Here is a 26,477-nt window from a genome sequence, read left to right as displayed (position 1 = left end):
TCGGCTTTAAGTGGTCGACGTCTTCTGACGAGTTGTGTTTTATTTAAACGACCTGACGTCATACAAGTATAGCGACGTAAACGCTATTGTTTTTATTCATTTTGTTTTGTGTTCGGCACGTGATGCGCTGTTTTTAATCGAAGAGTATTGTTGAGTATTCTCCGAGACTTTCGGTTTTGGACCGAGCTGTGGTGTGGATGACTGAGAGGACAGGTTAATCCCGTAGTCACACGGATTACTCTGATTTAATCCAGAAGTCGATATGAGAGCGGAAGAACAGATTAATGCTCTCAAATATAGGGATTATTCCAGAAATAAATGGAATGTTGGAGCAGCAGAGAACAAACCCGTGACAACACGCTCACTCATACAAGCCGGCTCCTCGATCGTTGGGGATAGGTGGTCAGTAGAGGTCAAGGGTCATGTTTGTCATGAGACGCCAGGAACATGTTTATTTGAATTCCGAGTCATAGCATTTCAACATGTGGGTCAAAAACACAAAATAACTTGGGACCTGCAACCTTCCAAGTGGTGCTCATGCACACTGTCTCTCTCTCTCACACACCCACACACACACATACACACTCACTGTAATAAGTCCATTGTGAGTCACCAAACATCAGTCAACATCTTGAGATGTCAATTCCGTTACACCATCAACAAGGTTGGATAAACTCCCAAAAGAAACTCTCCATCTGAAACATCTGTCCTGGGCAACATCACACAGTGGCATCTTGGTCGTATCATCAAGGGTACAGCCAGTGTGACCACAAGATGGACTGAGAGATGAGGAGCAGACAGACTGAGACAGACAAAGCTGCTGCTGCACCGCAGTCGTTGGCGTTCTCCTGGAGAAGAGAGGAGTGGAGTGAGCGAGTGGCACTGAGACTGAAAGCGACCAGTGACCTGCTGACCTGAGGGTGGTAGGCGTGACAGGACTCTGGACGCCGACGGATCTTCTGCGACTTCATGCGCTCACATTTGATGGAGGCGTTATGTACCAGGAGGTCAGGGAGATCACATCACTCAGACAGCTGATTGGTTATCCTGCTAATGCCCAGTAAAGGATATAGCGCACCTCCTCCGGCTCCAGGGTGATGGGGGGGTGCTGCCGCGAGCAGTCGCAGTCGGCCTGAATGACGACCAGCAGCAGGTTGCTGTCAGGTATCTGCTGCACCACGAACATCCTGATACAAACGCACACAGGCTATTCAGCTGAAGGCTCCCATCCACAAGATGGCACTGGATGAGTTGTGTTGCGTTTACTTTTGACAGCGTCCACACTTGATGATGCTGTTGGTCTCTTTGACTGTTGGCTCGTAGATGAAGCTGGGATACTCTGTGTCACACGGCTGCAAGACGTCCACCCGCTTCTTATGGAGTGAAGCTGAAGACACCACTGTTAGTGAGTGTGTGTATTTGTTTGTATGTATGTGTGTGTGTGTGCGTGTGTTCTTGTAATACTAGGTTTGTGAGAACCTGTACACATTTTTAAGGACATTGAGGACATTTTTGCAAAGTGAGGACATTTTGGCTGGTCCTCACTTTGTCAAGTCTCATTCTGATGGTTAAAACTACCAAATACCTAGGTTATTATAATTAGGTTTAAAAGCGTAAAAGGTAAGTTCAAACATTCCTTTTAGATGGTTAGATTTAGGGGGAGAGGCTGAGGAAAGCATTATATCAATGTATGTCAATGACAGTCCTCGCTCAGATGGGAAGGTGGAGATGGAGATGTTTTGGTGTACTTGAAAGTACCAAGCCTTGACATGTCACCTTCTTGTGACGACATTATCGCCTGTCCTCCCAAGATTTAGAGGGTTAAAACATCATTAAAAGTTGGGAGTAAGTTTGGTTCAGTCCGATTAAGTTAGGGTGAGAGGCTGGGGAAAGCATTATGGCAGTGAGAGGCCCTCACAAAGATAGAACAACAAAAGTGTGTGTGAGAGGGAGTCAAAGAGAGAGTGAGGGAGAGAGAGTGTGGTGACTTGCACTCACCCTCAGTAAAAACATCCCAGATGTTGCAGATGTTAGAGTCAAGAAGGAACCTGGAGTGACAAAACTGCCATCATCATCACCTTCATCATTATCATCAGGATTGATGAAATCAAAGAATCTTACAGCAACAAGTTGGAGAAGAACCACCGCAGAGCTGAGAGCAAAGTGAAGAGAGGCTGAAGAATGATGATGATGAAAGATGTTGACAATAGAGAATAATGATGAAGGAAGGAAAGGAATAATAACGAAAGATGTCGTAATAAAGGACAATGGTGTATAAGGATGATGGAGAATGATGATGATGATGATGATGATGATGATGACAAAGGTTGGGAGAAGGAAGAGAACCGGTCAAGCAAAAGATGTGTTGGCTCATTGAGAATAAAAAGGGTGTGGCTTACAGACAGTAGTGGGCGGGCCTTGCTGACAGAGTAGTGGTTCGTCTTACACATGGCTTGGTAGTCAAACAACGACACCCTGCACATACACAGACAGGTTAATGCAGCTGCAATAAACCCATCAAACTGTCTTCAGCAGTTACCTTTTGAACATTCCCATCCTGATGAGCGTGCTCATCACTGACCCGTCCACCTCACCGAGGAAGCGTCCGGCCTGTCGGAGGACAGTCACACAGACAGACTTGTCCATGATAGCAGCAATCACATGAGCGTCATATGATCCCGCAGCAGTCGTGAGGAGTAGCACAGCGTAGGTGACCAGCACCTGCCAACCTCACATAAAACCTGTAATGGCGTGTCTGTGTGTGAACTCACATCACTGCGTTGTCTAGAAATCAGAATAAATCCGTTGTTGTCGATGACATAACACAATATGTCCTGAAAACAATAAAGATACAAGAACACCATCAACACACAATGGTGCATATCGTGTGTGTGTGTGTGTGTGTGTGTGTGTATTGCCAACTTACAAAGCCGTCACACTGCAGAGGACAGATCCCATCCACGTCTGAACACTGAAACCCAAATTCATCATGATTTCAACAGAATATTCAGCGTCTGTGCATGTGAGTTAATAGTCTATGTGTGTGCACACTCACATCAGTGTTGTTGGGCTATAAAAAAAGAAAAGAAAACAAAGAAGTCATTCCTCCAGTAGGTGGCAGCAGCTTCAGGCCAAGAATCACTTATTATTCATCTTCTGCATCATCTTCTTTGTAAGTACCAAATGTGTTGGGGTATCATTTCATATGAAACTACACTCTGACCAGAGCTTATTGTGCAGCCACTGATACCAGGTAACATCATTACACCCTCCATGCAGGTCATGTGATCATCAGTAAGCAAAAAACTCCGCTCAGGGAAGCAAACCCAATGCAAAACCTCCAAATCAATCACACCTGCTTAAGTGCACATCCACTTTAGCGGTACAGTGGACTATAAACACGCACCTCAGACTGCAAACTGACCTGGGAAGCGATGGCCCAAAACCTGGACTCCAAGACCTTGAGAGTCATCTGGACCCCGACAGCTGAAGATACAAAAGGAGGATCTGATCAGCATCAGTCATGTGACCGTCCAGGTGAAAGGTTGTGCGCATGAGTGAATGTGTTTGTGCTTCGCTTACGGGAGCACACATGAGTGCACAACGCTGCATAAAGGACTTGTTCTGGCTCAGCAGTGAAGCAGCAAAATGTAATTACATAACAAAAAACACTCTCTAATACACACACATGCGCGCACACACACACAGACCACACAATGAAGGCATGACACTTCGTATTAGCCTCAAAGTCTTGCATTTTCTCCCGTCATGCATTTCAGCCGTTGAAAGACTTTACCCTCGCTGTCTCTCTCTCTCTCAGACTCACACACATTCACATATGCACTCACAAAACTGAGACACACCTGAGCTCATCTGAGTCATCAGAAGAAACACAGACATCAGGTAACCAGAGCAACTGGCCATGGGCTGAGATTGAACTGTTTCAGGGCACAGACACATGGTTGATGTGACAGTCACAGCCATGTGCCTGACCGTAATTGCTTCCTTCCTTCTAACCCCATCATTAACTTTCACCCACGAGATGTGTGTATTTGGCAGCAGGTGTCCACGTTGACCTCTCTGTGACCCCTGGCTGCCTTTCTGCTTCAACTCAAACATGAAAAACATCACATCGACATGGTGGAAACATGAACGGCTCTTCCTCACCCTCTACCGTTCCCCCTTCATCTCTCCCTTAACCTCCATCTCTTCCTCATCCTCATCTCACCCGCATCCTTCATCTCTGCCTCACCCTTTATCTCACCCTCCCCCACCCTGGTTCTACATCTTCCCATTTCCATTTAATCCCGCACTCGCTATTCCTTCTCCTTCATCCTCTCGTCACAGGGCTGCAGGCAACACTCCTGTTACTATATTTGACACACACACACACACACACACACACACACACACACACACACACACTGAGAGCAGGAATCAAAAACATAGCGACACACAGGGGGCTGAGGGTGTGACGACAGCAACCCAACACTGTCTCTCACTCAGGCACACGTCTCTCTCTCTCTCTCTCTCTCTCACTGACACACACATCTCTCTCTCTCTTCCTCCCTCACACACACACACAGGCGGCAGGCGAGGCAGGAGCACCACTGAACCTCACAGAAGAAAACAGATCCGGCAGATTAATCTTCTCTTTCTCTAAGCTGCTGCAATCCCTCTTCTGCTTCTCATCACCTCCATTTCTTCATCCATCCATCATCCCACCATACGTCCATCTATTCGGCATCTCATCAGGAAGGGAGGGGGGGCAGTACACCCAGGATTATTCCAGGTTCCTGTTCTGTCTCGGTCGGTCTGTCCCGACGTCTCCTTGGATTTTGGACATGAAGGTGGAGCTGCGCTGAAGGTGAGTGTGTGAGTGTGGATGCGTGTGTGATACTATGGCTGAGATATTGTGTGGCCATGCAGTGGCCATCACATCAGCTGAACATGTGACGGTGTTGTCGACGATCGCCATGACGACGTCATAACTTTCAGTGCAAAAGACGTTGTGGCTGCAGGAGCATTGAGCTACTTTGTGTCGGCCACGGCCGCAATAGCTGTACCGTTTTTGCACATCTGGATTGTGCTCACAGACGTGAGCACCACAGCTACATGAACACCTTAGCCACATCAGCGCCTTGACTGCGTGTGCACTTAAGCCACATGAGCAACTTGCAGACAGGAGTCGATGACTATTGTAACCAGATCAAGACTATAGGGAAACACTGCACTTGTGACGCCAAGGTCAGAAGAATCTGCTCCTTTGGGCATATGTGTGTGAACATGCGTGTGTGTCGGTGTGCATGTCTGTGTGCGTGCTTCATGAGGACAGAGCTCACTGTGACTGATTGGAAAGTGTGTTTACAGCTGTGTTGTCACTCATTTAGTTTAACACCAGTTTAAGACACACAAATACACAGACACACACATCAATCAATGTGCACTCTTTCATGGTTGTTTTCAAAATGAAAAGTGATTTCAATATTGGATTAATATTCTTGTGAGGACCAATGTTTAACAAGACACTGATCGTGTGAGGACATTTTGGCTAGTCCTCATAAGGTTTTAAGGGGTTAAAACATCAAAAAAATGAGGTCAATAAACTTGTGTACAATGTGGGTAAGATTCATGGTTAGGTTTGGAAATTGGTTTTTAGATGGTTAGGTTTAGGGTGAGAGACTGGGGAAAGCTTTATAGCAATGATGAGTACATATGTGTGTGTGTATCTTGCAAAGCTATACTTGTCGGTACCAATTCTTGGAAACACACCTTTTTAGGGGCACTGTTTGCCAGGTCCCATAGGTTTCAGCCTCAATTTGATCATTAAAACTCAATAAAGAGGGTCATTATAATAAAGTTGAGGTTTGGTCAAAAATCATGGTGAAGGTTGGTTAGATTGAGGGGGAGAGGTAAGTATTATTTTGGCCTGCCCTCACAAGGATTGGAGTGGTAAATCATCAGTAGGTTTCAGTCTGGTTCCTGAGTCCTGGCCAAGGTTAGCCATTCGTTTTGGATTGTTTAGTTACGGGTGAGAGGTTGGGGTAAGCATTATGGCAATGAGGGGTCCTCACAAAAATAGCAAAACAAATGTGAGTGTGTAGGAAGAACATATGGAAAAGTGACAGCAACTGTTATACAAATCTGCCACACAGGAATGTGCCAGTGAGTTTATTTGTCTTTGTGTACAAACGTGTGTGTATTTATGTGTGTTGACGTGTGTGTGTGTATGCTTGTTTGTGTGAGTGTGTGCGAAGGTCAAAGCTCTCAGAATAACTTGACACTCTTGTGAGGTGGTGGTAAAGTTGACCAGGAGTTCTGAAACAGAAACATGTTAAAGAAGGGTTGCGGTGAAAGCGAGAGTGAGAGTGAAAAGGGTGCGCAAGAAGTGACATTAGACTGTGTCTGTCCTCAGATGTTCGTGGCTGCCACTATGACAGTGTAAAAACTCCCTCAAAAAGAAGCCATCGTCAAGTCCCAAATGTCTCAGACAGAGATGCCCTCCAGCTGCCCCTCACCTGTGGTACCCTCACCATTCTGTAGACCAGGTGAGCCATTACGCATATTGTCGGGTCACTACAGAACCCAGCAGACATCCAGAGGAGACATACTTGTTAGAAGTGATGAAACATTAATGAGCTGCTCACGTACGTCCTGCAACAGGATCCGATTGGCGTATCCATGGGCAACACGTGGCAGGTTGAATAACACCAATGACATTGCAGTGTCAGGTGTCACACGGGGGCCCGCTGTCTAATCTTGCGACAACTGACTCCGCCTGGAAGAGGCCAACACTGGTCGGGGCACATATAAGACATTGGGGAGAACAGCGGTTCAAATGGGAGTAGCCATTTGTTTCACAGATTGAAAATGTGTCCCAGTGTTGGAGAGTCGTGAGAGTTTGAGGGAAGCATGTCAGCAGCTTTCCAGGCGGAAACATTCTGGACTTGGAGCGCCTTTCACATATTAATGACACATGTAATCTGGGTTGAAAAATGTGTGAGTTGATTCCGCAGTCTATCCACAAGTGTGACAGCGTCACCAATTTCATAAGTGAACTTATTTTTGTCACAGATTAGGATTAGCGAGAGATTGAGCTGCCAGCATGATGCTCGTCTTGCTGCTGAATTCACAGCGGTCCTCTGCCAATAGTCACACCATGGTGTCTGGTGAACCTTAGAGGCTGCCCTCTGATAGCCGAGTCTTAAAGTGTCTCTCTTCCTGCAGCGCTGCTCTGCGCCCTGTGCATCCTGTTGATGCTGCCGCCTCAGGCGTCCTCCTGCCCACCTCCCTGTGTCTGTTCCACCGATGGTCTAGTGGACTGTGAGGGGCGAGGTCTGACATCACCGCCGCCTCTGCACCTTCTCCCCACGGGCAGCCGTTGCCTCCTGCTGGCTAACAACAAGATGACGGCATTGATGGCGTCAACTTTTGCCAACATGTCTGCACTGGAGGTCAGCGGTCACACCAACTAAGTTATGGGTCAAAAGGTGTTGAAATGGCGAAGTGGTGAAGCTGTCATATTTCTGTGATTGGCAGGAGCTGGATCTCTCCAACAACTACCTGGATCATCTGCCGGCAGGATTATTCAGAGAAATGTCTAATCTGACCAAACTCAGTCTTCACAATAACTCACTTACCGGGACAGACCCGAACCTGTTTCAGGTAGTCTGGACTTCATCGTGCTCTTTGTCATCCCCACCTTAGCTGAAACTAACCAGCATGAACTCTCAGGGTCTGGTGGCTCTCCAGAGTCTGGATCTGTCCGTGAACGGCCTGTCCTCCGTTCCTCTAGGTCTGCTAGATGAGCTGCAGAGTCTCAGGTAACTGCTGGCTCAAAAGCTCCGGTGTTAACTGAGGCCAAAGCACCACAATAGTTGGACTCTGTGTCTCAGGAATAACGTCAGACCGTAACCGTGAGTGCATCTGTGCACACAGGCGACTGTCTCTAGCCGGAAACAGACTCCATGGTCTGGAGAGGGCCGCCTTCGAGCCGCTGACCCACCTGCAGCACCTGGAACTGGGACAGAACCCCTGGGAATGTGACTGCAACCTGCGAGAATTCAAGCACTGGATGGAGTGGCTGCTGTACCGAGGTGAGTGTCAGGCGCAGACGGGAGTGGACTATTCCTGGATCAGATGAGTGCTTCCCATCGTGAGTGACACTCAGCTGCAGGCCCCCTCCCACCACATTCCAGCGGCTAAGAGAGCAGTTTTCTGCGCCATCTGCTGGATGTTTGTGAAACTACAGCACAAAGGGTGGCCTACCCCAGACAGCTGGTGGTCCTTTAATGCCGTTATTGGGTGTGCTCTACCAAGAGGTAGATCCAATCGGTTGTGGATATTTTGGCATCAAAGTGGTTCCGAACAATCACCTTCCGAGGTCCCGTAGGCTCTTTAGTCGAGGTGTTTCATGACCAACCCTGTCTGGCAGCCTCTGGTGTTACATGTCGCTTGTCTCATTCACCATTGCCTCAAAGGTCTTCACTTTGTCCACCAGGGGGAACAGTGGATGCCATGGAGTGCACACTGCCCAAGGACCTGCGTGGACGCGACATCCGAGGGGTTCCGGTGGAGATGTTCAACTACTGCCTCCAACTAGAGGACGAGAACGGAGCCGGTGACAATCCTCGCACCGGAGCAGGTGGTGGAAGTCCACCCTGCAGCAGAGCATCAACGGACCCGACTGGGTCGCCTATTTCTGACTCTGGCAACAACGAGGAACCTGCAGGCCTGGCCGCTGGGGGAGGAGACTCCACGTCTGACTGCGTTCGTGCTCGGTACCGGCCAGTCAGTGTCCGACGGGCCATAGGCACGGTGGTGATCGCTGGGGTAGTCTGTGGCATTGTCTGTATCATGATGGTGGCGGCAGCGGCATACGGATGCATCTATGCCTCGCTCATGGCCAAGTACCAGAGAGAGCTGAAGAAGAGGCAGCCCCTGATGGGAGATGGCGAGGCAGACGGTGATGACCGAGAAGAGAAACAGATCTCATCTGTGGCCTAGTGTTGGGCGGGCTGCAAAAACTAAGGGCTCATGGAGAAGAGGAGCGACTCCCGGTGTGACTCGCACTTCTGGTCTTCCGTCCTTCATCCTCTCTCTGGTTTACCTTCTACCTCTGTGTCCCCTCCTCACCCACAATCTTTGAGTTCATGTCCAGCCTCTGCAGCAAAGAAACATATCACTAACTCTGAAGTCCAGGTCCCAAAGATCTTTATCGGAGATGTCAATAGTCCATCAAGGACTTGCCGAGGTCTCAACATTCCTGTTGTCTCTCCAGGAATGTCTGGCCTAGAGCCCAGAATCCACTCTGAACCAAGAGGCCGTGGATCTTCTCAGGACTTACAAGGTTGTAAAAGCAGGACCAAAAGTCCCCCACACCCAAGTCAACAACAGTGTCACCTGCATACCCAATCTTCTGGAACAGAGACAGCACACAGAACGGACAGGACCCTGACCATGGGAGTATGCCACGCTTGGCTGGCGTCATCACACCGCAGTCCAGATCTATATTAGATCTTCACCCCTATAGTCACATGTCCCATCATTCCCTTCTGTGCTCTAACAGGATCATGGTCCGGACATGGAATCTATGGTATAGAAAACTAGCCAGTGATGTAGCAGCAACAATGAGTCCAGAGAGGAAGCAAACCTCAGCATTTTAAGGCCTTCCAGTGGACCCGGCCAAGAAATGATAGCCTGCCTCCTCTTTCTTTCCGAGTAGTCAAGTCACTTTCACACTTGATTTTGAATTTATTATGTGAGTCTGACTCCACTCCTGAAGAACATTGTTCTCAAATCCTCCCCCATGTCCTCCACACACAACGTCCGTCTCCAGATTCTGTGTTTGTGTTATTTTGTCGATAAAGTTTCTGTGACAGAGGTAGTTCAGAGTCACCAGAAATCGTCAGTCCTTCACACTAACATTATGACCGGCATGAGTGGTGTTGGATAGACCATAAGCCATGAGCAGATGAAACTTGTCATTAGTTTCTGTTGTCTAGTAAGCAAAAGATTCAGATTTTCCAAGACTTCACCCCGAGAAAGCTGTGGTATGGATTTAAATATTATGACTTAACCATTTCTTATATTTTGGTTCAGAAGCCACAATGTTTTAATGAAGAAACCTGCAACTCTTCAATGACGACTGCCTCCAGAAACACAAATCTGGTGGCCAATCATGGAGTCACAGCCCTCGTCTATACGTGTGCGGGTGTGCTTGTAGCCTTCACTTGGTCCAGCAGTCAGTGACTCTGAACTCTCTCCAAGGCCGCAGGACCTTCACAGGTCTGCTGTTGTTGTAGCTAATATCTTAGCTTCCTCAAGTGTGTATGTGTGTGCGCCTGGTTGGGCTATAGTTGTGGGGACATTTTTGCTTATCCCCACAGGTTTTAAGGCTCCATTTCAGGGTTAAGACTTCAAAATAACGAGTTCAGTTCAGTTTGGTTCAGAGTCCTGGTAAAGGTTAGCCATTTGTTTTGGATGGCTGGGCTTGGGGTGAGAGGCTGGGGAAAGCGTGAGGTCGACGAAATCTCCCCACAAAGATAGCAGTGTGTGTGTGCGTGTGTGTGACATGCGTGTTTGCATGCAGGTGTATGTAAACAATAAATTCTAGTTTGGTACGTAGAACTGCAGAGTTGTGTCTTGAGTTCAACAAATCACCCATTCCTCACAGTCTACTCCAAGTAGTTGGTGTACTTCTATCAGTCGGATTAGCAACAAATACCTTACCTCCAGCGATAGCAGTTTTCTTTCCTACAGTGACAGCGACGGAGGTGGCAGCAATCACGATCCTCCCTGACCACACACAAACACACACACACACACCCACACACTAATGTTAATGGAGCACACATTACTTCAGGTTAGATTTGCCACCTTAAATTCATGTGCAGATAAGTTGAACCATAAACAATGTTTTAGTAAAAACCGTCATACCCAACCATAAACTGCCCCCCAAAATAAAAATAAAAAAGTTATGAAGTTATAAGTGCGATAACCTGATATTTATTTATTATATTTTAGTTTATGCACATATATATCATTTACATATACATCGTTTCTGTCGTACTCCTGAACACACAAACAAGACGTGTGTGTTACCTCTGGTGGCCTCTGTGGGTGTGTAGTACACAAACTGTCCAGCAGGACTCTCTGCAGCTCTTCGATACCAGACCGGGAAGTGATCCAGGGTGAAGATGTTCTCCTGGTCAGTGGAGGCTAGGAACCACCTAAACACACACTCTCCATCAGGCATCAGGGAGTCACACTTGGATGACATCATTAACTCACTTAGCGACTCGTTTCTCAATCCCGGTGTATCTCTGGAACCGGGTGAGACCAGATCGTGTTCCTAAAAATGCTGTCTCAATTCCCTCGTCCATCCTATGGAACGGAAAAGTAAGAATGTGTGCCTTTACCAGCATATTCGTGTGTCTTGGTCACCCTGATGTGTTGAGCATGATGGCGGTCCAGTACGCCTCCAACGGTGCAGTGACCACAGCGTCAAACAGAGTCTGCTGCAGCAGCTTCATGTCACCTGTGGAACAGATCAGGGATGAGGAACCAGGACCAAGGCCGTGTGACCAGGACAGACACGAGGTCACCCACATTCCAGGTGCGGTTCTTTTCCGGTGAGGAACCGAACCACCGCCTGCAGCTGACTCAGTTTCCGATGAGCAGGGTCTATGTCAGTCTCACAGTAGGTCCTGGAACAGAACCAGCAACCTCAAACACACCAGAACACAATAGTACCAGGTGAAGTTATTCCTCACCACTCGGCAGCCAGTGTCAGATCTGGAGCCAGGAGATCATGAAGACCTGTGGAGGAGGAAGACGATGACAGTGATGGTGAGGGGGAGCAGACGGGGCTTCAGTGAGTGTCACCTTCTTCAACAGAAACATTCCCACTGAAGAGAAACTGTCCGTATCCCGGTGTCAGCACAATTCCCAGACTGTGGAGGAACAAAGCTGCATGTTCAGATCCAACTGGTGAAGATGGTGAGGAGTGTGAGGGAGAGAGCGGAGAGAAAGAGGCACCTGAAGGGTGTTTCACTGATGACGGTGTAGAAGTAGTCATTCCTCAAGAACATCACCCTCCTCTGCGGACACAAGGACACACGACACGTCTCAGAGGGGCAATTACAATGCAACATGACATAGTCACCAGATGACAGGAGGACTCACTCCTTTGTCCACTGTTGTCCTCACATCCAGAGTCAGCGTCCCTGTCTCTCCTTTGACCATGGCTGTCCTCAGCTGGACATGAGAGAGTTAGTCTTAGTTTCAGTTTGAAGACAAACAAAGGACAGGGTGATGTGCACCTTCTCCTCTGTGTCCTCCCACTCCACCTCTGACAGGTCCACGCTGTTGTAGTTTGGCTTGGGCTTTAGCTTCTTCCCCTCTCTGTACTGCACACACACCCACACTCTCACACACTCTGTGCAACACTTGTATGAGGTATGAAGTGCACATACCAGAGGTCGGAGGTCAGGGTGAGACAGAATGTAGCCGTTGTTCGTGATGAGGAAGGCGTAACCATGGACACCCAACTGCAGAGGGCGACACAGTCCCATAAACCATGGCACTCTTTGAAGCTCACACTGACTTGAGCAGATGGTTCTGGACTCACCTGGTATCTGGGTGCCAACCTCATGAGCTCACGCAGCGCCACGTCTGTTCCCACCACGCCCAGCAAGATGCCATGTGAAAGCTGGACATAAACACAACAAAACCCACTAAATAATACACACACAGACGCACCTCACAACTCACCGTCTCCTTCTTCTTGCTGAACACTGGCATGGCAACTGACGTCATCAACAGCAGACTCTGAGCTTGAGTGTTGAACAGCTGTCACACACACAACCGTCAACGTAACTACGGCGACCGATACAATAACATAAATTAACTACCTAAACTACTCTAATAGATAGAGCAACCACGGTATCCAGTCACAAAAGAATTCAGACTAGACTAGTCTGGACTCAACTAGGCTTAGATGGGAGAGTGAAGTGATACACCAGGGCTGGTAAGATTACCTCTGCGGTGTTTGGTAACTGTACTCACGATGATGCACACAAGACAAATGAAACAGGACAAATGACATGTCAGGCCTCCAACTGGACCTGGTGGAGCTTGGCTGGAGAACCCCCTTAAGGAGGCCCCCATGTAGCCCGTCCACAAGTCCATGATTATGTTGAGATGATGAACAGACTGAAGGCTGTGGGTTACTGACCACACTGTCCATGTAGGCCTCAGTCCAGATGATGTCATGGTCGTGGTTGATGACCATCGGCCGACTGAGGACGTGAAGATACTCCATCACATTCTCCTGAACGTCCGCTAGTGTCGACACATGCGTGTAGAAGCCTGCATAAGCACACGCACAACACACAAGGAAACACACGCACGCATGCAGACACAGACAGATTAAGAGTGTATCACTATAGTTACTTTGATGTTAATCTGGTATTTAATCTGAGATTTCAGGATTTCCACTTGGTGGGATTAAGAGATCTAATTCAGCACTAGCAGTGAATGGCCAGCAGGGGGTAGCAAACAATTCCTCTCAGGGTGTGAAACCAGACCAGTGACCTGAGCTTGCGACAAGCCTGGATTGACTTCCTCAGCGATGCACAACAGGGGCACTTCAGTGCTCTACCTTGGGGAAATGGGGTTTGTGATCTATGTCCTTCTGGAAGTGTCTGCTGTGGTGTGATGGAAATACTCACACTCACTGACACACATTTTCCCAAACACCTACACTTTGACTGAAACACACATATAATCACTAACTAACAAAGAAACACACACGCACCTTTGTTATTGCAGGCAATCCACTTGACGTTCTCCGCAAAAGTCATCTCGCGACCTATCAGATACGTGAACACCCGAACCTGAGACAGAACAGGTTGTAAATCCGTTTGAGAACCTTGTATTTACTACTACTACTACTACTGTTTTTCTGGTTTTGTGAGAAGGTGAGAAGATAGGAAGACCTAATGTAAAAAATGTGGTGTGCCCAATTAGATTAACTTAAATTTGACAATTAAAACGGGGTCTTTCAGTTTGGTTCAGAGTCCTGGTTGAAGTTAGCCATTTTTTTGAATGGTTTAGGTTATGTCAGTAACGGTCCTCACGAAGATAGAGATACAAACATGTGTGTGTGTGTGTATACGTGAGTGTGTGTGTCTCACTCTTCTTTCTGGCCAATTAAAATCTTCAAAAACATCCTGGAAATCTTCCATCGCTCCGTCTGTGATCAGCATGATGGCTTGGTTGCACAAACTGCCCTGACCCAGCGCCGCAGCCTGTGCAAACACGGACAAATGTCAGTGAACTGGCGCTTCCTTAAGCAGGAGGCCCAAATGATAAACATCCGTACCTCGTTCAGAATCTTGAACGATTCTTTCATTGCATTTTTTACTTTTCCTTCTCCCTTGACGTGAAGCCCGTCCACAAGGAGTTTGAAGTGCTGCACACACACACACACACAGTCACAAGAGTTAGACATTACACATACTGTATCTGCAAAAACAATGACCAACCGCTGGATATTCACAATATAATCTGGATTATACATTCGAGGCAACGCACACACACATTTGCATCATGCATCTCTCTCTCTCTCTCTGTCTTTCTTTCTTTCTTTGGTGGTCTGGCAGACTGGTATCAGCAGCCCAGGAAGTGAGTCACGGTTGAACACAGAGCGGACGGCAGAAACTTAAGGCAGGAAATCACAACAGAACTGCTCATGCCGGAATTACCAACAACACAAGGCAGTGGTGCACAGATGTGTGTCAGCCAGCAGCATCTGGCAGCCACTTGGCCTCCCTAGTGGTTTGACCAATCACATGAATGTCTGAGCAGTCATGTGACAGCCGCCTCACCTGACCCGGGCTGAGAACGTGGTGGGTGAGGGAGGGTGGGAGTGCGCACTCAAAGAGGAGCTCACAGAGGCATGAGTTTGTATTTATATCATTGTTAGGATGCTTGGACGTTTCCCATTGCCAAAACTCTTTCCCCAACCTTTCACCCTAAACCTAACAATCCAAAACAAATGGCTCACTTTAACCAGCACTCTACCTAACATGAACCAAATTATACCCTAGTTGTTGTCTCAAATTCAGGGTTAAACTTGTTAGGAACGGAAAAATGGTCCTAACTAAGCCAAATGTCCAGACTAAGAGGTGTCTTTCCAGGAATTGGTCCCCACAAGAATAGATAAGCCAATCACACACACACCCATGTGAAGTCACCAAATCAGGATACGACTGAGTTTTCCTGGACAGATTAAGCGCAGAGATTACCAGACTGTGTGTGTGTGTGTGTCTGGTTGATCCTCACTTGGGGGGACTAATTATTGACAAAACACTACCCTTGTGAGGACCTTATGCCAATGTGCAGTCTATTCTCCTGGACCCCACAAATCCAAGCCGCGTTTTGAGGGTGAGGGAATCAAGATAACTGGGTCAGGAGGCTGGGGAAATCATTATGGCAATGAGAAGGCCTCACAAAAATAGAAATACAAGCACATGCACGTGCGTGTGTGTGTGTTACCTCTCTGTTGTCCAGGTCAGCCTGTACTAGAGTTCCTTGGAAACAAGGCTCCACGTAGCGGACATAGTCGCTGTACTGAAACACACAGAGATATCATGTGACCTGCGGACTTCATCCCACTTCATCTGCTCGGTTGGGCTGAGTCTGTGTCCGCTTGTTGTGTATGGATGATCGTGTAACTGTGTGTGGGCGCGCGTAAGTGTAGCAGGGTCTTCAGGATCGCATGCATTTTTGCAAATGCCACTATATGTGGAGGTTTTTCAGTATGGAGCTCTCACAGCAATGATGTTGACAAAATCATTTTCTCCCAGTGTGTCCAGGATTGTGTTGATGGTGTGTTTGGCGATTGTGAGTCTGAGGCCCTTCATGCTGCCACTGACATCCACCACGATCACGACGTCCTTCGGAGACGTGGCAGCCTGGATGTACCTAAGGGACAGACAGGTAGACAGACAGGTGAAGGACGCCGAGCCCAACATTGATCCTGTTACTGGTTCTGCTTCATCTCTTTATTCTGGTCTCTCCACCCTTAATCGCATTAAGAACAAGATTTCCTTCTCATTCTAGTCCAAGTGCCCAGAGGCCTCACTACCTTTATGGACCCCACATGTGCATGAACCCAAAATGAACACTGACGATCCAACTCTGTGACTCCAGGTGGGCATGAAGACACCTTCATGTCTGGCCTAAATCCGCATCCTGGTGGTACTTTACCAGTTTCTGTTCCTGCAGTCAAAGGTGACCACGCCGTTCTCATCCGGAATCCACTGGATTCCTGAGGGAGGGAGGGGGCATGAGTCCAGGAGAGAGAACCAAGACACCTCACAATACAAATTCAAACACATACACACACACACACACACTGAAGTTCTAATCAGCAGCTTAATCCTGACGCAGCTCTGACTCAACAACTGACCTCCTGACAGTGCACACTGCTTGTGTGTGGGCCTGCTTTAGCTATACTTGTGGGGACCAATTCTTGCGAGGACATTTTGCTTTGGTCAGTCCTCACAAGGTTAAGCCTCAGATCAAGGATGAAGGCTTTACTCATTAGAATTATGCCTATAGGTTTGGTCAAGATTCCTGGTTAAGTTCAGGGTGAGAGGCTGGTTAAAGCATGACGTAAATGAAACGTCCCCATAAAGTTAACTGTACAGTGAGTGTGTGTGTCGGCGAGTACCTGGATACAGTCTGAAAAACCCGGTGGCACTTCCGAAGTACTGCCAGGTGAGAGTTGGATCTTTCTGGAAGTTATCAATAAAGACGTCATTCAGAGCCTCTGACATGTAGACTCCGTTCACAATGTCAGGATCTGAAACAGACATCAGTTTGTAAGAGTGTGCATGTATGCGCTCCCGTGTGAGCGTGAGTGTATCTTATTTCGCACACACACGTGTGCGTTACCTCGGTTGTACACGTTGGTGGGCACCTGGATGTTGCTCTGCTGCGTGTTGACAGGAAGCTTGTTAAAATGTTCGTTCTCCTCCAGAGGGAACTCGCCCCCAAGTGGCAGAGGCTCCCCATCCTCGTCCTCGGTGTTGATGAGTAGGGAGTTGTAGTAGTCAAACTGGAACGAGAGAACCACGGCTCAGACGTAGAGCACCAACACGTTCCTCACTCGGACATGCTCCTGGGTACCTCTAGGGTTTCGTTGTACTCGTGGTACAGATCAGCATCTTCAGCTGACTCTGCTAACCTCTGGAAACAAATGCGGTGAGTGAGAAACAGCCAAGAACCGAACGCCAGTCTGAAAAGTTTCACACCTTGACTGACTTCATCTTCCTGCCAAGCATCTCCTCCATCTCCCCTGCAATCTTCTTCACCAGCTGCTCCCCATTGACCTCCTCTATCTTCACCACAGCCTCTACATCCTTGTATTTCTGACACACACACACAAAAACAGTCAACAACTGAGGAAACCTCTTGACCCCAGCAGCTTATGTTACAGGTCAGTAGCAACTGCCAAGTCATTGCTATGGCAACCACCCCCCCCATTGCTCTTGCGACCTCTACAGGTCGTCTGTGGTCAAGGTGAAACATCACGTGTGTGAGAGACGCCGTATCAGAGCAGATGGTGAAGCTGGCGGGAGAAACTCACAAGCTAATCACACCCTCGCACAAACACACACATGCACACACACATGCACTCTTATATTGTGGTCCATCTGATGTTGCAGATGTGCGGTAAACTTGTGTCAGTCAGCTGCTCTCTGATTGGCTGGCACAAATGGGGCTCATGAGTCTGAGTGGCTCACATGACACAGTTTCTTCATCTTACCTGTCTCAAAGCCAGTTTCAGTGACTGTGTCTTACCTTCTGCAACAGTCTGGCCCCGGAATATCTTGCCGACAAAGCAGAGATGTCTTTGCTGAAGGTGAGTGCCCACTGCTGCACCCTGAGTGTCACATGATCAGAGTCAAGATGCCTTCATTGGTCAGAGAGCAGACATATGGGGTGAAAGGTTAAGTGGTGGTGCGGCTACATCGGTGCACTGATCAACACAATCCCAGATTGAAGCAGATTACGGTGAAGGTGACAGATTATTCGGTGCAAACTAACATGTTAATCCGCGCAGCGACATGTGGGGTGAGAGCGAAGACAGGAAGTGACAGATGCCGCGCCTGCCAGGGAGTCACAGCGCTTGTAACCTGCTAGCATGTGTTCAGAGCCACTCGTGGACACACACATGGCGACGCTCAGTAGTGTACAGTAAGCAGACAGTGAAGTCATTTCCTGTGTGAACTTACACTTCCGGTGAGATCTTCATCTGTCCATCGACCACTGTCGCCATGGTGACGAGTGTCCACAACATCATCATCATCTTTTCCCTTTACTGCTTCTCCCAAAACTCCCACAACTCCAGAGGTTTGTCCCACCGGCCGCTGCATTTGTTAAGACAAAGCACACGCACATGTCACACAAGAGTAGATGTGGCACAAGAGAAGAACACTTTACAATCTCAATGATCTCATAGGGAGAAGGAGACAGATGATGTCAGGCTTTGTGAAGAGTCGTGGACGACAGCAACACGTCACGATACAAACAAATGACAAACAGGAAAAACAGAAGAGAGAAGCAAACAATGACAGACAGGAGAAAGACAAAATGCTCAGGAGACCATGAAAAGATCAAAAAAGCAAAGAGAAGCAAAGAGACAAACAAAAGACATGAGAGTCTGTGAAAGGGAAATAGGAAGGACGAGAAGAGGACAAATGCGAGAGGCACGGAAGATACACAAGCGAGCAAGGGCCGCAGGTGAGACAAAGATACACAAGAGACACACATAAGAGATGGACAGTTGACAAACAAAAGATGGACAAGAGAGTAAAAATGACAAACAAGAGACATCATAACAGACTCTCTAGAGATGAACAAGAGACAAGGAGGCACAGAGGAGGCACACACAAAACATAGAAGAGACATGCAAGAGACCATCAACTGTCTCTGTAAGAGACATGAGTGCAAGACATGAAAAGAGAAGAGAAGAAGAAGGGAAGAAAGGTGATATGCGGAGAGCTGGAGGTGGGAAAGGGGAATTACAGAAGAAGTGATGTGAGATGAAGGTAGGATGTTGGTTTCAGCCCCTAAGATTCCCGCTGACATCATCAGAACTTGCCTGATGAAAGATCTCCAAGCCACATCCATGAGTCAGGAACTAATGACAAAACCAGGAGTCTCCTTGACGAGAGAGTAGAGGAGGATGTTTCAGGTTCTTCCCGAGTGTGAGCCGTCAGCTGGAGTGGACCAGTTTACCAAGAAAATGAGGAGCGATCCGGACACGGCTGTCAAAGGTCACTTGCGGGCTCCAGTAGTCATACCGGAATATGGCCATGTCCCTAAATCTCCCAGCCGTGTGGCTTCACTGTGCTTCCCATCAGCTTCCTGTTCCTCACAACCAACCAGGATGTTGCACCAACACACACACAAATAATCCCAGGGACAGTCTGTAGAAAAGAGTCACGATCGCGACATTTCAGAGTCCAGTGAGGAGGAAGAGGAGTGATGAAAAGTGATGAAGAGTGGACGGACGGACCAGTGCACTCTCTCGCCAACATAATCCCAGCAGGATTAAACTCCTCCTCCCACTACACACTTAAAAGGATGAAGCACAAACACACACACACACAGACTCTGACCCGAGCAAACTTGAATACGCGGGCTCACCACATAAACACAATTGCATGCACTAGTCGGAAACAGCAAACGCACACACATTCAAAGTCAATCGGTCAAAAATAAACGCAACGTTCGGAGACTCACAAGGCAAATCCAACACATCTACATTCACGCGTAAGACACATCACATGAACTCGCGCACACACACACACACACAATAACAGATGTGGACCCCCCCACTGACCCAGATTGCGCTACATGGTGATGAAGTTAACTCTACGTGAACACACATACACAAATGAACAAACAGGCTCAACTACGACAGAAAGACCATCCCAGAAGGGAAGAAAGGTGATCAGCAGTTCCCAGCAGTGGGCAGACAAGTTGGCCAGCTCTACTGACTCAACTACATATGAATCTGTTCATCATCTTACTCATGCTGTCACTCACCAAAGGCTCCGGCCCAAATGGAGGTCTGAGGAGAAACTGATGAAGTGTCCACAACTGCGGACAGTTGTGTGTTCATCTGCTGACACACACACACACACACACACACATTGATTGGCCAGACTTGACCGTCAGCTGAACACACGAGGGAAGACCGTAGAGCCTGAAGAAAGAAGGCTGATGCTGCTGAAATGCTCACAAATTGCACAATCCTCAGCCTCAGTAGCAGCGATCACACACTCATCAGCACGAGGACACTGATTTTTCGCTCACTTGTCCACTGCAACTGTGACTAACACACACTTCCACATGGTTTGACTTGGAAACATTAAAGGGTGCAGCGTTTCATGGTCTCAGGTCCACGTTCATTGGTTACGATTCTAAACGATTCTCTAAGTAGCTTTGAAGCCAGAAATTTGAACCCGTGCAACTGTAAAATAATGAGCCGGACAATGGTGCATGAGTCAGGTATAAATCACAATTTATTTAAATAAAAAAATTAGAACCAACACCTGAGACTGAATTAACAGCAAGTTAACCTTTACAATACTCACATAAAATAAAGTGCAACCTGGTTGAATGCACCATTGTTTTCCATTCATACTGTAGCAGGTCCACAATGAAAAACAAAACTTAACTAGAAGCTAAACATCAGTTGTGGCTCCCTCAGCTTTTGAAAATACAGTTCAAGCATGAAAATAAAATGAGCAGTGGTTGAACTTTATACTCTCATTTCAATGAGCAAACAACTCACATTTAACAACGCACTGTAGGAGGTGCTTTGGCAGTGTGTTTCTAAACACTGGACTGCAGTGATGGCTTTTTTTAAAATTGATACAAAAATACTGTAGGCAGTAAAAACGTAATTTAAATACAGGCACATTCCAAGCAATACTAAGTAAGACTAACAAATTATATATTATTCAGAAAGAAAATAAGATAATTCATTCTATTTCAATTACAATAAAGTTTGGGTGGGATTTTGAGAATTCCAATTGGCAGATATGCAAATTTCCAAGAATAATCAGGTTTGTAATAAAATATAATGATTTATTCTTGGAGACAAACTTTTTTCTATGTTTTTTGGAATTATGGATATGGAGTGACTACATGTATTTATAATAAAAGTTTAATAACAGTGACTTGGTTAAGACAGGCGCAAGGTCCTAGTTATTATTAATATTTTTGATAATTGCAGTTTTGTGATGACATGAAAACGTGTCCGTGACAGTTCACTGTAAAAACACCTGAGCTGAAAATTGACCTGATAGTCATAAAAACAAATAAATGGTCACTTCTTGCATTTTTCAGTGACCGAAAAAAAAGGAGAGTCAGTCATAGATTCGACACTTTCTGTGGCTGTTTCCATGGTGCGTGCGCGCTGCTACTTGCTGCTACAGACGCTGGATGACCGGCTGATGTAGGCGTGGTAGATGTTGTCCAGGAACGAAGAGTCACTCTGAAACACGCGCACGAATGGAGTCAGGACGTGTTATTTCCTTTGACACCGCTACAGCGCAGCGGCCATAGAATACCACTTGGGGTCGCCACACCCACGTTTACATCACGCAGATCATTTTTGGAGCGGGGCACAGAGAGTAACAAAGGTCAGTTTTACACCTAAAATATGCAAGTTTTAAACATTAGCAACAACACAGAATATATGCTAACATTTCAGAAATAGTGGAGAGGTGTGTTATTGTATATTAAGATGGAGATCTAACTGAAGTAACACACGCCTGTTGTGTTGTTTCAGGGTCGTTTTCTTGGAAGTTCAACAGAAGTTTTTTTCAGAAGAAGAAAAAAATGTGACAGACACTCAATGTGAACCGATCAGGGCTCACTCCACACTTTACCTTTCTCATGCAGTTCTTGCTGAGTGGCTTCATACATATATAAAATATATGAAAGATGCATACAATAATGCGCCACAGGCCTGAAGAAGAGAGGAAGGCCAAAAAGGAGATTTATGGACGTGTGGAAGGAGGACATGAGGTTTGTAGGTTTGAGAGAAAAGGAAACAGAGGACAGGGTGAGATGGAGGAGGATTATCCGCTGTGGCCACCCCTGAAGGGAGAAGCCGAAAGGAAAAGAAGAAGAAGAAAGAGGTCTGACGCGAGCTCCGTGAGACCACTGTGGAAATTCTGGCAACCTATTCCGTCATTCACAGACACCTGGCGCCCCAATTCCACACTTCATCTGTGACAGCACCCGACTCACTGCATGGCCTGCTGATGACATTAATGTCATTTGGAATTTCCGACCCATGTTTCACACATCTGGGCTGTAGTTCATTGTGTTCAGGTCTTGACATACAGCGCACAGTGACTCTGCGTGACAAATGTAGAGAGCTAAACACAATGACTGACATTTCCAACGAGCCAATGACAATTGGGAGGGGGGCACGTGGGGTGGCCAATCCGGTTCCAGGGGGACAGGTGCCACACTGTGCCACCCCATTGGTGCCGTTGCCACTGTGTGTAACTATGTGACAACATTTGAGCCTTCAGTAGAGGGTGATGTGTCCCCTGCAGTTCTGCTCCGAGAAGCTTCACTCAGATCTGGTTCCTAAATTCTGGGTTTCAGACCTGGATCAGGTGTAGTAGCGTCGCCTGCAGCTGGGATCTGGACAGAACCCTATAATGGCGACTGGACTGGAACTGCTCGAAGACACTGGGCGAGAGGAGGAGGGTGGGTGCTGATGAAGAGGCAGGGAACCTCTCAGGGCAGACTACCTACAGAACCAGAGCAGAGCAGTGTTAAGCGTGATGATGATCCTGGTTTCCAAAGGGTTGCACACCTGCAGCTGAGCTTCAGACTGAAGACCAGAATAGACACGGTCATGCTTCTGGGAGGTGGCCAGACCAAGGCAGACCCTCGTCTGCTGCTGCTGGACCAGCTGCAGCTTCTGGAGGAGGTCATGGGATGACAGAAACCCTACAGGAAGACCTACAGTCTGATGTTTGTTTACCGCTAGTTAAATCAAATGGCCGCAGACAGACCTGATCCCTGTGAGAATCTCTCAGAGTGGTGCAAGGGTCTGGATGGGCTCAGCACATGTTGCATTCCACTGCGATGCGAGGAGGAATGAAGATGATGGCGATGACTGTTCTCAGTTGGTGGCAGTGAGGTGCCCCACTGACCCTTCGGGAGCTTCTGGAGAGTTGGACAGTTCAGCTGCTGGTTCCGGTCTCCCGACAGGACTTCTGCCCCCCGGTGGCCGGTATTCTTCCGTACAGGAAGAATACCGGCCACTGGGGGGCAACATCTCCACGCAGCGGCTGTTAAATCGGGTGCATTGGAAGTGACCAGTTTGTTCTGGGAGATGGATTTCAATCCTGATGACTTGGCATCCTGAGAAGAAGACAGTGGCTGAAGAAGGTCTTAGGAGATGAGACAAGAAATAGGTTACCCTAGTGCTTGGTTTGACAGGGATGGGCTTGATGAGGTTGCGGTGAAGATCCTCACTGACCCGTATCTCCTTTGGTTCTGAGGAGGCCTTCTTCTGTGGCCAAGAAGCAGCTCTTAGAAACCAGTTAAGAACAATAACTAGGACTTCAGCACAAATTGGTCCAATTGTACCGTCTCATACTGGCTCTGAGCTCTGGTCAGCATCCGAACAATGTCCAATGCTGCTCTGTCCAGTGGATCACAAGCGTTGGTCTGAGATTGGAACTGAACCTGCTCCTGCTGGATCAGACTGAACACAGGATCAGAACCACTGGAAGGGCCAGGACCCAGTAGCAGGACTTACAGCTTCATCAAGTCGGCGACCCGACGACACTCCCACCGTTCATAGAACCAGATCCCATGGATGACCGCTAAGGTAGAGGGGCAGGGGGGAGAGAGAAAATACCTCTGGTCACTCCATCTTCTCTTTCTGTGCATAAAGAGAGCGAATGAACAAGTTCTGGAGCAATATTCTGTTTCTGGAATGATGTTTTGAAGGAAGAGAGAGTGTGAGTAAGACACGATAATGAGACGGAGGGATGAGGGAAGAGAACAAGAAAAGGACTAAAAGTGGAGGAAAAGTGGGAACACAACAACACAAACAATATTGACCATTGATCGTTTCTTTGGGGTAGGAGAGAGATAAAGGAGAGCAAATGACAACAAATGGAGTTGCACAAACACGCTAGAGGAAGCAGTGGGGGGAGGGAAGTTGAGGGTGAGGGAGGGGCCAGCCAGAGAGAGCCTGGGAAAAGACTCCAGGACCAAATAAGCAACGTGGAAAGTCTTGGTGGGCTGACACACTCTCTGGGAAACGCACTGGAGTTCAGCAAGGACCACTTCTGGATCTGGACCCGGGAAGCTGGAGCGAGTATCTGAGCCCAGCCTGTGATACACCGGAGTGTGATGTCACCAGGGCTAGTCTGCTGTTGCTAAACCTGTGATGCTGCAAGCGCTTTTCCAGAGGAGACCCAAACATCAGCGGCTCCAGGAGGAGGCCGAGGTCCGCTTCAAGGGACTGCTGGTGTCAGAGTCGCTGCTGGGGTACACACATGTGCCCCCCGGAGGTAACGCACACATCACAGACTCAAACTGTGGATGGAGGAGGACTCGAACCTCGTTATCTGTGGTATTTTTAGTCGCCGCCACTCGGTCAGCAGGGAGTGACATCATCAATGAGTGACGCCTTTGATTAGACTTGCTGCGATCACGTGACTCATGGACGAAAATAGAAGTCTGTTTGCATGGTTTAGATAAGATGGTAGTGAGCACAGTATTGTGTACTTTTGTATCTAAGATTACAGCATGCATTTGTGAGTACAGTGTTGGACATGTGTGCTGGACAGCAGTGTGCATTAGTGTAGAGTGTGAAAAGTGTAAGTGCGTGTACAGTGCGGTGCAGATGTGTGTCCTCACAGCGAGCATTGCGGTACAGCAGGAAAGGTTCCTGCAGCTGAAGATCCAGATCTTGGGTGATGGCTTCTGTCACGCTCTGCATGTTGAGTTTGTTCATGATGGTGAACCCGTAACAGGGCGATGTCAACCTGAACCAATCATCACCATCAATCGCGTGTGTGTACAGCATGTGTTGTCACAGTGTGTGTGCGTGAGTGTAACAGTAACCTGTTGTAGATGAAGAGAGTTCCCTCCACCTCCGTCTTCTCCTGATAAAACACATCATTTGTGTTTCAGTCCACACGTTAACATGCCGATTATATTGATCATTCACAACATGCTTGTTTAGACACGGTTATAGTCAATGACACGACGGATAACACTTTTGAATCATGTTGACTAAAGGGCCACCTGAGTGGCAGGAATAGTCAACAGAACGTTGCACAATGTTACGACTCAACCAGATCAGAGTGTCCATCAAGAATTTTAACCCTAGAAACACGTCACTAATGTCGACACTTCTTCGGTGATGACATCACTCACCCACTGACTGGACTGGCTGTTGAAGGTGTACAGCGCCACCTGACTCGTCTCGTCCACGATGGTTCTGATATATGGGTCCAGTCTCTGGAGTGCAGCTGGACTCATCTCCAGACCTCCGGTCGAGACAGAGCCCCTGCTGCTCGGAAGCATCGTCCCTCTGGTATGCGAGGATCCCGGTGCTTGCCGGCTCGTTCGGTTTACACACAAGACACGTTCTGTTCGAGTAGTTTTCAAAAGCGGAACTAAACAAAGAAGACGGTGAAGGTGTGCGATGGACGATGACTTATGAATCAGTGACCGGAACCATACAGAAGTTTATCAGGAGACGTCAGGGAGCCGCGGGACAATCCATCCACCGCCATGTTGGATTGCTAGATGTAAACACGCAGACTGAACCAGTCGAGTGAAGAATCTCCAGCGCAGTCAACTTCATCTACCCCGAGCACACGATCGATGTGCGCCTGTCTTGCAGGCTGATGTCCGCCCGCCCGGGTCAGGGAGCGCTGTCAGACCGACCAGAACTAAATCCTGTCTCTCAAAGTTTCCCACAAAAGTCTCCTCTTTTTAATCATCTGAACGATTCTTAATACGTTTAACCCGATCACTGCTCAAGGACGACTGACTGGGTCCTTCAGCCCTTAACTGGATCACTGACATCATCTGACTTCCTCTGAAAGTAGCAGCGTATCATCTTCCGAGACATTTCTGTTGAGGCACTTGTGCTGATGAGGTCAGAGCGCGGATCGTGTACATCCAATAGGGCGTTCCCTCGTCAGAGTGCACTCTTCATGGTTGATCCAACACAACAGTGTGCATATGCCCCGTTATTGTTGTGTCGTTGTGTCAAGAGAAGACTGGTGGGACCCCCACGCGCGCGCACACACACACGCACACACACGCATTACACACCGGGAGATCTTCGTCATCATCTGGAGACCAGACCAGGTTCTGCTCGGGGGGAGAGG

The 26,477-nt window shown here is 47.8% G+C and overlaps 4 protein-coding genes across 18 annotated transcripts in view; 2 read left to right on the top strand and 2 right to left on the bottom strand.

Moving 5' to 3' along the window:
• Positions 1 to 300: 300 nt before the first annotated feature.
• Positions 301 to 19,638, bottom strand: cacna2d4a (calcium channel, voltage-dependent, alpha 2/delta subunit 4a). 3 transcript variants are annotated; one of them, XM_053864211.1, is made up of 40 exons: positions 19,178 to 19,635; positions 18,309 to 18,443; positions 17,875 to 17,956; positions 17,325 to 17,441; positions 17,200 to 17,259; positions 16,966 to 17,128; positions 16,742 to 16,873; positions 16,276 to 16,336; positions 15,840 to 15,990; positions 15,562 to 15,636; positions 14,387 to 14,476; positions 14,199 to 14,312; positions 13,820 to 13,898; positions 13,238 to 13,371; positions 13,041 to 13,058; positions 12,775 to 12,852; positions 12,632 to 12,712; positions 12,477 to 12,551; positions 12,324 to 12,410; positions 12,187 to 12,258; positions 12,040 to 12,101; positions 11,887 to 11,954; positions 11,775 to 11,820; positions 11,611 to 11,708; positions 11,446 to 11,539; positions 11,293 to 11,385; positions 11,104 to 11,231; positions 10,732 to 10,797; positions 3,425 to 3,486; positions 3,056 to 3,070; positions 2,927 to 2,971; positions 2,772 to 2,834; positions 2,540 to 2,610; positions 2,400 to 2,475; positions 2,122 to 2,174; positions 1,999 to 2,048; positions 1,267 to 1,387; positions 1,067 to 1,187; positions 915 to 992; positions 311 to 848 (listed from the first exon to the last, which is right to left on the bottom strand). In XM_053864211.1, exons 2-40 carry the CDS (start codon positions 18,380 to 18,382, stop codon positions 747 to 749), a joined length of 3,255 nt encoding a protein of 1,084 aa, XP_053720186.1. In that variant the 5' UTR covers positions 18,383 to 18,443; positions 19,178 to 19,635; the 3' UTR covers positions 311 to 746. The 3 variants fall into 3 exon arrangements, with proteins under 3 accessions (XP_053720188.1, XP_053720187.1, XP_053720186.1); XM_053864213.1 differs by lacking the exon at positions 17,325 to 17,441 and having other exon boundaries at positions 301 to 848; positions 19,178 to 19,638; XM_053864212.1 differs by lacking the exon at positions 13,041 to 13,058 and having other exon boundaries at positions 308 to 848; positions 19,178 to 19,636.
• lrtm2a (leucine-rich repeats and transmembrane domains 2a) lies at positions 4,485 to 10,655 on the top strand. Its single transcript, XM_053864231.1, has 7 exons — positions 4,485 to 4,867; positions 6,416 to 6,548; positions 7,228 to 7,454; positions 7,540 to 7,665; positions 7,735 to 7,823; positions 7,939 to 8,096; positions 8,501 to 10,655. Exons 2-7 carry the CDS (start codon positions 6,482 to 6,484, stop codon positions 9,004 to 9,006), a joined length of 1,173 nt encoding a protein of 390 aa, XP_053720206.1. The 5' UTR covers positions 4,485 to 4,867; positions 6,416 to 6,481; the 3' UTR covers positions 9,007 to 10,655.
• Positions 19,639 to 20,603: 965 nt separating the features above from the next.
• On the bottom strand, positions 20,604 to 26,430 carry dcp1b (decapping mRNA 1B). 6 transcript variants are annotated; one of them, XM_053864224.1, is made up of 10 exons: positions 25,513 to 26,430; positions 25,198 to 25,238; positions 24,991 to 25,118; positions 23,879 to 23,945; positions 23,717 to 23,824; positions 23,537 to 23,648; positions 23,127 to 23,478; positions 22,925 to 23,073; positions 22,713 to 22,859; positions 20,604 to 21,583 (listed from the first exon to the last, which is right to left on the bottom strand). In XM_053864224.1, exons 1-10 carry the CDS (start codon positions 25,660 to 25,662, stop codon positions 21,509 to 21,511), a joined length of 1,329 nt encoding a protein of 442 aa, XP_053720199.1. In that variant the 5' UTR covers positions 25,663 to 26,430; the 3' UTR covers positions 20,604 to 21,508. The 6 variants fall into 6 exon arrangements, with proteins under 6 accessions (XP_053720199.1, XP_053720202.1, XP_053720203.1 ...); XM_053864227.1 differs by having other exon boundaries at positions 20,605 to 21,583; positions 23,537 to 23,626; positions 23,707 to 23,824; positions 25,513 to 26,429; XM_053864228.1 differs by having other exon boundaries at positions 20,605 to 21,583; positions 23,127 to 23,280; positions 25,513 to 26,429.
• cacna1c (calcium channel, voltage-dependent, L type, alpha 1C subunit) overlaps positions 24,350 to 26,477 on the top strand; it is a 41,760-nt gene continuing 39,632 nt past the window's right edge. For 6 of the 8 annotated variants that reach the window (XM_053864201.1, XM_053864205.1, XM_053864204.1 and 3 more), the window contains exon 1: positions 24,351 to 24,641. In XM_053864201.1, coding sequence (XP_053720176.1) covers positions 24,518 to 24,641 — 124 coding nt within the window. In that variant the 5' untranslated portion in view covers positions 24,351 to 24,517. Of the gene's footprint in view, positions 24,642 to 26,477 lie in introns of all 8 variants that reach the window. The other 2 variants (XM_053864200.1, XM_053864199.1) reach the window with 1 other exon arrangement.

Source organism: Synchiropus splendidus, chromosome 4, assembly GCF_027744825.2.
Source record: "Synchiropus splendidus isolate RoL2022-P1 chromosome 4, RoL_Sspl_1.0, whole genome shotgun sequence".
Lineage (NCBI taxonomy): Eukaryota > Metazoa > Chordata > Actinopteri > Syngnathiformes > Callionymidae > Synchiropus > Synchiropus splendidus.
This window is presented reverse-complemented; position numbering and strand designations above follow the sequence as displayed.

What these genes read in the sequence shown, in the direction of transcription:
- cacna2d4a (XM_053864211.1), bottom strand. Translation starts at nt 18,382, where the DNA reads ATGATGATGATGTTGTGGACACTCGTCACCATGGCGACAGTGGTCGAT. An exon ending in GGAAGATGAAGTCAGTCAAG is followed by an intron (nt 17,260 to 17,324) that starts GTGTGAAACTTT and finishes ATTTGTTTCCAG; the next exon opens with AGGTTAGCAGAGTCAGCTGA. An exon ending in ACCCACAGAGGCCACCAGAG is followed by an intron (nt 10,798 to 11,103) that starts GTAACACACACG and finishes GTGTGTGGTCAG; the next exon opens with GGAGGATCGTGATTGCTGCC.
- dcp1b (XM_053864224.1), bottom strand. Translation starts at nt 25,662, where the DNA reads ATGCTTCCGAGCAGCAGGGGCTCTGTCTCGACCGGAGGTCTGGAGATG. An exon ending in CTGACCAGAGCTCAGAGCCA is followed by an intron (nt 23,649 to 23,716) that starts GTATGAGACGGT and finishes CTGGTTTCTAAG; the next exon opens with AGCTGCTTCTTGGCCACAGA. An exon ending in CTGTCAAACCAAGCACTAGG is followed by an intron (nt 23,479 to 23,536) that starts GTAACCTATTTC and finishes TCTTCTTCTCAG; the next exon opens with GATGCCAAGTCATCAGGATT.
- lrtm2a (XM_053864231.1), top strand. Translation starts at nt 6,482, where the DNA reads ATGTCTCAGACAGAGATGCCCTCCAGCTGCCCCTCACCTGTGGTACCC. An exon ending in CAGACCCGAACCTGTTTCAG is followed by an intron (nt 7,666 to 7,734) that starts GTAGTCTGGACT and finishes ATGAACTCTCAG; the next exon opens with GGTCTGGTGGCTCTCCAGAG. An exon ending in GGAGTGGCTGCTGTACCGAG is followed by an intron (nt 8,097 to 8,500) that starts GTGAGTGTCAGG and finishes TTTGTCCACCAG; the next exon opens with GGGGAACAGTGGATGCCATG.